The following is a 10,890-nucleotide window of genomic DNA, read 5'->3' on the forward strand; positions in this document are numbered from 1 at the left end:
TAAAATCTCACTGTGAAGAATCAAATATTTAAACTAATAAATTGAACAATATTGCAAGGTCCATGGCTTGGTATTTTTATAATTATTCCAGACTATCACAGATGTTATCTGCATTGAGGTGTCAGTTTGAATAATTGACAAATATTTAACTGAGGTGAAGGATGAATAATCTGTAATTGGAGTTGGCAATGAGAAGCAACAGGGGTTGAAAATATCCCTTTCCCCGCACATTGAGCCTTATGGTGTACATATTTGTTTACCCGAGTTTCTATAACTCACAAGAATTCTGCAAACCATTTTGCTAATCCCTAGACAAAAATTCCATATTTCTTTGTTTACTTGTAATGGTGTTCTAAATTCTGTTATTACGTTATGTCCAAGTGTTTTTTTTTATCTGATCACCCATTGACTTGTCTTTCATTTTTGGTCACCTAAATCTGCGTGTTTGTGGCATTGGGTTCAGAAGACCTCCATACCTGATTAAGCTTAGGAATGTCCACAAATGGTTTCTATATGGCATCAATTCATTTTAATTAATCAAAAGCTGCATCAAAATCTATGCATATTATCAGAAGTTATTTCAATCATGGAGGGAAATATCTTAAAGCAAATCTTTAGGAAAACACAATATGGTAATACTGTAACATCCACCAGGAGAAAAACAAATGTTGTGAAAATAAGTTGCTTCTATCCATGGATTATAAGTAGTGAACATTTAAAAGTTGTAGTAACCCATTTTCCTAATCTTTTATTGGCCCAAACTGAAGTCTTTTAAAATTTGAACAAAATGCCCTATTTGACCAGAAAAAGTCAACCCAGTTTATGAAAATTATTTATTTTTGTTGCTAAAGTTATTTACCTTTGTTGCAAAAAAAATGTTTTGAGCGTCAAAGCCAGATTCTCTTGAACATGTAGGACCAGTGGTACTTTTGTGAATTTATTAACCAAAGGTGGGCTCTTGGAAGAAGGAATACTGTGGAATCATTTTAATTAAAATGTATTCCATTGTTGCAGTAAAATCCATATAGCACCATGGAATGTTTTCTACAGTGTAACCGTAACACTACATCTCGATGAGTCAGAATAACGTTAGCTACTTCCAGGTAACAGTTTCCTCTCCTGCTTTAATTTTTTTAAATATACGTTTATTATCTCCAATAGCACACTCAGTACATGTCTTGGAATGAAAGTTATCCATCCTGCCCGTTTCGATACCCAATTGCTGTCATTTGCTACCGTGTATGTTCTTTCAGTTTAAAGAGCAGAACAGTCCACCATGGATTCCTGTAGATCTGCTGTTAACACTGGTCCTAAGGGATCAAAATCATTTAATATAGATAATAGTAATGTGTCTACAAAGGTAGATTTTAAAGATATTGAGGGACAGAATATCATTACTTCAGTGCCCTTTTTAGCTCTTATGGACATTGGACATGAAGGTGTAACTGGACTCTTAGTTTCATAATCTTAGAATCAGAATTTTGGACTCAACAATATTCCATAAGAACCCAAAAGAAGATATGTGTCTTCTGAATGGGTGTGATCCCGACAGGTTTGTTTGTTCTCCTTTTCAGATAGAGCAGCAGTATTTGTCTAGTAGCTTGTCTGCGACTCTCAGAAGTTGTCCATGTAAGGCTTTTAACTGGACTGACTGTTGAAGACAGGTTCTGAACTGTAGGCTACTACCGTTAGAGCAACTCTTATGAGTGAAGTGGCTGTGTAAATTATCATTAAATCGTTAAAAAGAAATGCACAAGATGGTTGTACAAAAATGGCAGCTCAAGGAAAAAGTATGTTGTCAGTATATTCCACATCAGTACTTATTATTTGAAAGAGACAATTTGTATAGTTTTCACAAATGTGGTGCATAAAATGGTGTCAGGTAGGCAGAACTCAGGAAGGGAGACATCAACCCTCCAGTGGATGATATTAAAGGGACTGGAGTTGCTGCCTGGCAAATGACGTTCCCTGCAGCGTAAGTCTGAAAAGTTGGGAAGTTGAGTACACTTGGTCCTGGAGGACTTGGGCTGACTCGAGACAGACTAGTAGATCCGGGCTGGATTGTGCTGTCTGCTCCAGGGTTTTGTTTTTTCCACTTGGTGCGTCTGTTTTGAAACCAGATTTTAACCTGTGTTTCTGTCAGGCTAAGGGCCAGAGCTAGGTTGAGGCGCTCACATACAGACAGATAACGAGTTGAGCGGAATTTATTCTCCAGGGCCACTAGTTGCTCATATGTGAAGGCAGTTCTAGCTCGTCTTGGTTTAGCACAGCCTGGCTCAGCTCGGCGACGTTTTTGTCTGGGTGCTGTGTGATCAGACCTGGATTCGAATTCAGTAGAGGCAGCCTGGTCTTTGTTTAATTCAGGTTGAGTAGGATTTTTGTCCACTTTAAATGGTTGAAAGTTTCCATGGGGTTCTAGAGATTCTTTTGAAGTATTAGGGTTGGAATGTGTATCTTGCTCCCAATCACTTCCATCTGCAAATAAGCATTTAAAATTATATCAGCCAGATAAGTTTTGGAATGCATGATGACACTATAATCTTTAACCACCTGTTTCCTCTGCTGCTTTATGGAAATATTCATGCATCCTATCATTATTGTGTTTAAAGCTGAATGTTATCTTAAAATAAGCCTAATGTACCATAAATCCTATTGTGTTTAAGGCTAGATAATCCTGTTTTTAATTTCAGAAGTTTTTTTTAATACTTCATGTTTTAAAAATCATAAAGGTTTCAGCCTTGTCAACAATATACATCAATCTTTTCTTTTAATCATAGATCTCTTGACTGCTCCCATATAACACAAGAAAGCTTCACATTGGAGTCTAGTAGATTTTGTCACTGGACTAGAGATCAGGCTTCTAAAATGTTCCCACCTCAAACAAGACTGGAGAGTAGAATCATAGATTAATAAGAATCATAGAATGATTACAGCACAGAAGGAGGCCATTCGGCCCATCGAGCCACTAAGAGGAATCCAGTTAGTCCCGTTCCCTTGATCTTTCCCCGTAGCCCTGCAAATTTTTTCCCTTCAAGTATTTATCCAATTCCTTTTTGAAAGCCATGATTGAATCTGCTTCCACCACCCTTTCAGGCAATGCATTCCAGATCATAACTACTCGCTGTGTAAAAAAGGTTTCCCTCATGTCATGCTTTGGTTCTTTTGCCAATCACCTCAAATCTGTATCCTCTGGTTCGCGACCCTTCCGCCAATGGGAACAGTTTCTCTTTATTTACTTTATCTAAACCCTTCATGATTTTGAACTCTTCTATCAAATCTCCTCTTAACCTTCTCTGCTCTAAGGAGAACCACCACAGCTTCTCCAGTCTATCCACGTAACTGAAGTCCCTCATCCCTGGAACCATTCAAGTAAATCTTTTCTACACTCTCTCTAAGGCCTTCACATCCTTCCTAAAGTGCGGTGCCCAGAAGTGGACACAATACTCCAGTTGTGGCCAAACCAGTGTTTTAGAAAGGTTCAACATAACTGCCTTGCTTTTGTACTCTATGCCTCTATTTATAAAGCCCATGATCCTGTATGCTTTTCTAACTGCTTTCTCAACCTGTCCTGCCACATTCAAAGATTTGTGCACATATACCCCCAGGTCGCTCTGTTCCTGCACCCCTTTAAAATTATACCATTTAGTTTATATTGCCTCTCCTCATTCTTCCTGCTAAAATGTATCACTTCGCACTTCTCTGCATTAAATTTCATCTGCCATGTGTCCGCCCATTCTACCAGCCTGTCTATGTCCTCTTGAAGTCTATTACTATCCTCACTGTTTACTACACTTCCAAGTTTTGTGTCATCTGCAAATTTTGAAATTGTGCCCTGTACACCCAAGTCCAAGTCATTAATATATATCAAAAAAAGCAGTGGTCCTAGAACCGGCCCCTGGGCAACACCACTGTACACCTCCCTCCAGTCCGAAAAATAAACATTCACCACTACTCTCTGTTTCCCATCACTTAGCCAATTCCGTATCCATGCTGCCACTGCCCCTTTTATTCCATGGGCTGACAAGCCTATTATGTGGCACTTTATCAAACGCCTTTTGAAAGTCCATTTACACAGATCAACTCTTTTTTAACAGAGTCGTAGCTGAGTAAAATAGAATCCCATCAAAAATGTTGTGAAGATTAACTCTACTATAAAGGAACTGGACAAATATCCAATTATGAAAGGGCATGCAGGCTATAGGGATAAGTATAAATATAGATGATCAAACACTATACAATGCACAATTGCTCCAGTATTGTTCGAACTGTTATCTGTAGAAAGTAACACAGTTGATTTAATATTAGATTTAGACCTGGGGGTAGAAATTGGACCTCATTGCTCCCTGAAATTGGCCCTCATTGCAAAGTCCTGCACCCAAACAGTGCCATGGGTATGGGCACCACTGTATTGGCATAGGCGGCTGCCCAGGCGCTCATGGCACACTCTTGAAACAGGTGTTAGGCCCCATATATATGTAAATGAAGGGCCCAGTGTCTGTTTCAGGACCCTTGCACTAAAATGGTGAGTAACGAGCAGAGCAGGCTCCGGGTCAACTCTGCTCAAGATTCTTCAGCAATCGCTGTGGCATAGGCAGCGACCGCCACCAAAAAGTAACTTTAAAAAAAAACGTTCCAGTAGAGCCAGAAGAAGCAGGAGTTCTCCTCCCAGCTCCAAGCACTCCTGAGGACCACTGCTGGCCTTAGATTGGCCCTCCTCCATTGTCCTTCCACTTCCCTCACAGTACTTACCTGAGGGCCACAGTTGGCGAGGCTGACAGTCTGAAATTAGAATGCTGGCAATGGGAAAGCTGCCTCTGGAGGCGCAACGAGCACCGTCAGCTCACTCAAATTATTAAAATGAGGCCCAATTTCGGGTGAGTCTCGGGCCTCCCTGTTGGGGTGCGCGCCTTCGCTTATACACCTGAAAATGTGGTGTAACCAATTTTTCTCCCCTGGAGCTTTTTCAATTGATTGTTTTGGAAGTCAGAGAGGAATTTTACCAAAGCACAGATTAGTTATGTTGTTTATTCATCAGAAATAATTGTATTTTTTATACCACGCAAAAACATATATTTACGTACTCAGGTTGAGGTCTTTTTCAAAATTCTGTATTGTACTGTTATGGATTTTTGTGGAATGTTTCACAGCAAAATACATCAAGTTACAGTTCACTAACATTCTGTACAGCATTAGATTTTTAGTGTACATTTGGGCAGGATTCGGTTCATGAGATAGATATAGATAAAGAAGGCCATTCAGCCTAATTTAGCTCCTCCATCCAGACAGAAAAAAACTGCAGTCTCTCCATCACACCATTTAACTAAGTGATTTCAGAGTTTTTGCTTCCAGTATCCCACCTAGGAGTCCATTTCATATGTTAATCACTCTCGATATCAGCATTTCACTAATTTGAACCAGAGCCTCCTTGTCCTTATGTTAAGGTATAATTTGAAGTGGTGTTCAGCATTTCATTTTTCTACACCATTTAATATCTTATATACCTCTGTGAGTTCTGCTTTTAGCTGCTTCCTTTCAGGGCTGAAAGTTTTTCAGCTTTTCCTATAGTTCAGTCTTCTGATACTAGGGATCAGTCTCGTGGTTCTTTTCTGCATCGCCTGCAGGGCTTGAATATCTACATTGTGTCTCTATGACTAGAACTGGACTCAAGGTATGGTCTGACTAGAACATGATACAATTTAACATTGCTTCTTCTGAATGTTCTCTACTGTTTTGGCTATACAGTTCAGCATTCTATTTGTTGCTCCACAGTTAATGGACATATTAAATGTTGAAGGTACAAAAACCTCTACACCTCTTTCAACTTCAGCCTCAGCTGTTTCAACATCATTCATCGATTATGTGTGTCACCAGTTTTTTCTGTCACCCATCTTCCTATGTGTAATATTTTACACTTGTCCATATTAAATTTTATCTGCCACTCATCCATCCACTTACATATTTGATGTATCTCAAATCATAGGTCCCTGGCTGGCTTTTCAGATATGAACCTCCCTCCCACACCCAGTGTAGTACCTCCACCACTCCCCCCCCCCCCCCCCCCCCAAGTTTGGTATCATCTGTGACTATGACCAGTTTGAACTTCTGAATCCAAATTGTTAATTTAAGGTAGAAACAGTAAGGATCCCATAACTGACCCCTGAGGTACCGCACTCAACATTTCCCTTACCCCACCATCACTCTCATAGCAAATACTTGCTGCTTCTTACCCTTCAGCCAATTGCTTACCTATTCTCAAGTTTAACCATAACTTCCTAATGATCTCATGCAGAACTCTGTTAAAGGCTTTTTGGGTGGTTAGTTACACCACATCACAGCAGAGAACTTCAGAAGGAAGAAAGAGAAAATTGTGATGAGAAACAGGGTAGTAGAAGTAGGAATGATGATAGAAATCAGGAGGGACAAGTGAGTGAACATGTTTGTGCCAAAGAGAAAGAGAGGAGATACATGACTACCATCCTGGGAGAGCGAAAAAAGTTGATGAGTTATAATAAAGAAGGCATTAGGAAAGACAAAACAGTGAGATCAAAGCAAACCAAAAAAGACAAAAGGGCAAGAGACACATGAACCTATAAAGTCAAAGTTAGCCAATGATTGTGCTCTGGAGCATTAATTACTATAAAGGGGAATGTGTACACAAACATTTCAAGATAATTGCAAGAGTGGTGGCTCAATAGATAAATTATCAAGTATGAACTACTGCTGGAAATTCGAAATACAGGTGTAATCAAATCTTCTATTCCTTTATCATCTCTCTTACATCAATGTATCTTAATAAAGTTTAGCTCCCTTGCACACAACCCCGACAAGTATGGTCTATCAATTACTATAATAAATGGCATTTTAAAGCTATTTCACCCAAACTAAACTATTTTTAACGAACAACAAATGAACCTGGTTCTAAATTCATTAATCGTTATACACTGTTTACCCTCCTGTAACGCTCAATTTTTATACAGCGGATCAAAAGTATTTTACGGGTTGCTAATGCAGAATCAAACTATCTAGACGACGCTTGAACTAAATATGTAGTCGCAGAAAAGTACCATATTTTTACACTGTTTTCTATTTTCCCCATTTAATCAAATCACTTACTTCTATTTTCAAGGTACTATTTTACTTTCCTTTTCCCTTCTTTTCTGTTTTACTTTATATTTACGAAGATCCCTGTTGGTTGATCTTAAACCAACTATAGTTGTATAAATTCTGAACCTATTGATTGTTTTTCCCCATCAGTCCGCTCAACCACTGGTCGCTTAGCCATCTAGGGTATTTTTTTCTCTTCATTACGATCCTAGAAATAGTAGTTACGCCGGGATCTTGGATCAGTGGAATTTTTGACCCATTTGTACTGATTGTAGTGTAGCATTAGGGATTGTAACCGCAAAACCCTACAAAGCACAGCATGCTACAGTAAATAAAACGTGAAATCATAGACTGGCTATTTGACATTTCTTGCGTTGAACTCTGTGGCCTCCCTCCTCCCCGCTACGTTCTTCCGTGGTATTTTAAATTTGTTATAACAAATTGGTGACGGTATAGATTATGTTTTGGTAACTTGAAAATTACAGGGTCAATTGTAATTGGATCCTTTTCTAAAAAAAAAGTTTAAAATCGACCAACGATGGACTGTCCCACTGAAAATTACCCGTAAGTGCTCAGATGTCAGGTAGCATTCGTCTAAAGGTTGCCCAACTTGAACAGGCGTTTTGTGTGTGAGAAAGAGATGCCAAGTACACCATCATTTCAGAGCAATGGTCAGAAATCGGGTATGTGGCCAGTGCTGTGAAAAATCATGTATTGTGAATTCGGGTACTAGAGTGAAAGTGCAGAGCACTACTTGGGCATCATTTTGGAATGAATGTTAGCTCCTCTCCCCCAATGTGCAAAAGTAAGATTTTAATAACGACATCGTTTATCACACGTTCAGTAATTGCATAGTTTATCATTCGACTTGGGATATTATAATAAATCGTGGGTATATGACTTTTGTTTTGAAAGGAATGTAAGGAGGACACAGTCAAATGCACTGATCGCATCCTGTTTGGGACGAAGCTAAGCAATACTTAAAGGCAGATGGAGAGTTATGACAGGATTCACGAAAAAGTGTCCAAAATCTACACCAGCCACGATGTGCAATTAGAGTTTCAGATTTTAACAGATCGATAATGCCATCTGTTAAAGGTAAGTTTTAATCGAAAAATATTTGGACCTTCGATCTGCTTCAGACTCGCGTTTTCACGGCTGTACCTGCAAGCTGTTGGAAGGAGATATGCACAAGTCAGTAATAGGATATCGATCATTTGAGCAGCGGCATCCTCCATGGGACGATTTAAACAATTACCCAGGCTCTCTCCCAGTGCCAATCACACCCAGCAAAGAGCTGTTATTGAACAACTGTAATTGTTTTTCAAGATATAACAAGTAGTGTATATCATATTTATGATTTCGGTGGATTTCACGATAAGAACATAAGAGGCGAAATATTAAATTAAAATGTACTAAATATGGAATGACGTAGAAGTGATCATAGCGAAATTATTTTAAACGAAACAAAATAGTTGTTTCTCATTTTAACATATACTTTCCATAGTAGATGTGGTTATAGACACGTTTAGGAAGAGCAGATACATTTTGCAAAGACTTAACCGAGTCTCTCCATTACAAAAACGCATATATTGAGCGAAAATTATTTATATGACTCATGCACTAATTAATTTTAGTTACTACTCTTGATCGCGCCCTGGAAAGTAAAAAAAAAGCCTGGAGTTATGTAGTACTGTGTCAGTAAACAAATACTTACCTGTACCCATAAAACTACAACGTTCTTTTGCAACCAAATTCTTGTCAATTTCATAAATTCATAATAACATCTGCCTCTGGGTTGGTTTGGAAGCACGTGGGTTAGGAAGGAGATGGTCTAGTTGTTCATTTAATAACATTATTTTCGTTGGAAAGTTAGGCTAAAATAATAGCGTAGACTAAAACAAGAACTGTGCACTTTCTTTAAAGATTTCAATAAAAAGCCTTTAAGAGGCCCAGCAAAAGGACAATGTAACTTTGGTACAGTTAATACGAAGACCCATTAATGCAATTGGTGTTGTTATTAAAACATCGTGACACCGACTAAAGAGCAGACTGTATTATTTACTCACCAGAATCGGTGCCGATTTGGTTGCTGTTCTTTTCAGCACTTAGTTTTACACCTGTCTCCTTTAAACTCTGTTCTCCACAAGTGAGTACGTGCACATCACTGCTTTCATTTGGCCCATTCTCCTGCAGCTCAAACGGCTGGGGCTTGCCGGTAAATTTTTGGGGGTCGAGTATATCTATGATGGAGAAGGATATCTTGTGGGTGGGGGCCATCTCTTCCCCACTGTCCGGGCACTCGAACATCGCCCTCTTCCACTTTTGATACTGTCCAGCAGGTTCAGACAAGACAGCGATTTTGTCACAAATTGTGAGGGAATGCACACAAGAATTCACTTTGGAATTAAAATAGATTTTCAAGAGAATACCGCTCACTTTGCAATTCACACCTGACACTAAAATTATTAGCTAATACTTTAGGTTTGCAAGCATCAATGAATGATGGATGACTCCGATAGCAGGTGTGCTCGTCAGATTGCCTTTAAAAAACAAATTGCTGTGTCTCTACATGAAGGTGTAACCTCTGCTCCGGCGCTTGTACTGTGGTACTCCTCTCCTAGTTAGAAGCTGGTCTGTTGGATATCTGGGTACCGTGACAGAGACTAATAATAACAGCACACGTGGTACAGAGCCCAGCAGCAGATCAGCTATTAACACTACAGAGGCCTTTGGATATGCATGGACAGGTTCGCCACGTGTGATTACAATAATAGTTTAGCTGAACTTCAAAAGGATTTCTACTGACATCACAATATATAGAAAACAAAGGTTTCTTTTGTTTGAGGACACTTAATTTCAGTTAACTGTTGCAGTAAATGAAGAATGTGTTAAACCATTGAACACAAAACACTTCCTACAGCTATAGTTTTTTTTAATACTGCATAGTCTATCAAAACGTTGTTTGAATGGATATTCAGTATGGAACACTCCTTAACAAGTTACTTTTTCCCCTTTCCAATAGAATATGTAAGATTAAGTAGCATGCATTAAATATTTAATTAGATATTTTAATTATATTTGGCAATTAGTCATTTTTATCTGAAATCTCAATTTTAACTCAAAGGTAGTGTATGCATATAAATTAATTGGATTAAATTCTTTATTTTTACTATAGTCATGCTGTCAAATATTTCCAAATTTCAGATTCCATTTGATCTTACGCCACATACTGTAGAGAAATGCTAATCTCCTGCGACGACAAACGTATTGGCTTTTCTTTCCTTTGTATACAGTTTGTTTTTAGACATCGAACAATAATTTGTGGAAAGTTAGGCTTTAGATCTGTACCGAACTGAGGAATTTCAGCTGCCAAGTATAGACTTTCCTTAAGGTAAAGTCAGATTATTCACACAATACTTCAACACGTTAAAGCTGTAAATGGATGAAAATGAAATAATCGCTCGCCCTGAAACAATACAAATATGAATTTATTTCTGCCACACATCACTTTTGTCCACTGTTTTTAAAGTTGGCTTCTGGCACAGCCTCAAAAACTATACATCCTTAATTCGGCCCAATAAACCATCGAATGAATGAATAAGTAAGTTTGACCTGAGGAAGTCATTTTCAAGATAACCAACAGATATATTTTAATGACGTGTCCCCTAGTTTGCGTTTATTGACCTTTTTTCCCTCCATTGTTATTGAAATGAAGTAGATTTTCTTTGAAATAACCTGTTGTGGATAGCATTTTAAACGTCGAGTAAAAATGTTCTAAAATCC

General features: G+C 38.5%; 1 protein-coding gene across 1 annotated transcript; it reads right to left on the reverse strand.

The window, feature by feature from the left end:
- Window positions 1-1,852: 1,852 nt before the first annotated feature.
- Window positions 1,853-9,414, reverse strand: nkx1.2la (NK1 transcription factor related 2-like,a). The gene is made up of 2 exons (XM_068002725.1): window positions 9,174-9,414; window positions 1,853-2,475 (listed from the first exon to the last, which is right to left on the reverse strand). The coding sequence occupies exons 1-2, from the start codon at window positions 9,412-9,414 to the stop codon at window positions 1,853-1,855; spliced, it is 864 nt and encodes a 287-aa protein (XP_067858826.1).
- Between the last annotated feature and the right edge of the window lie 1,476 nt (window positions 9,415-10,890).

The sequence above is a fragment of the Heptranchias perlo genome, chromosome 21 (assembly GCF_035084215.1).
Source record: "Heptranchias perlo isolate sHepPer1 chromosome 21, sHepPer1.hap1, whole genome shotgun sequence".
NCBI lineage: Eukaryota > Metazoa > Chordata > Chondrichthyes > Hexanchiformes > Hexanchidae > Heptranchias > Heptranchias perlo.

Bases quoted from the DNA above. Each gene is read 5' to 3' on its own strand.
- nkx1.2la (XM_068002725.1), bottom strand. From the start codon at position 9,414: ATGTTCGAGTGCCCGGACAGTGGGGAAGAGATGGCCCCCACCCACAAG. The intron at 2,476-9,173 runs GTGAGTAAATAA...GCTTATTTGCAG, and splicing joins CCAAATCGGCACCGATTCTG to ATGGAAGTGATTGGGAGCAA.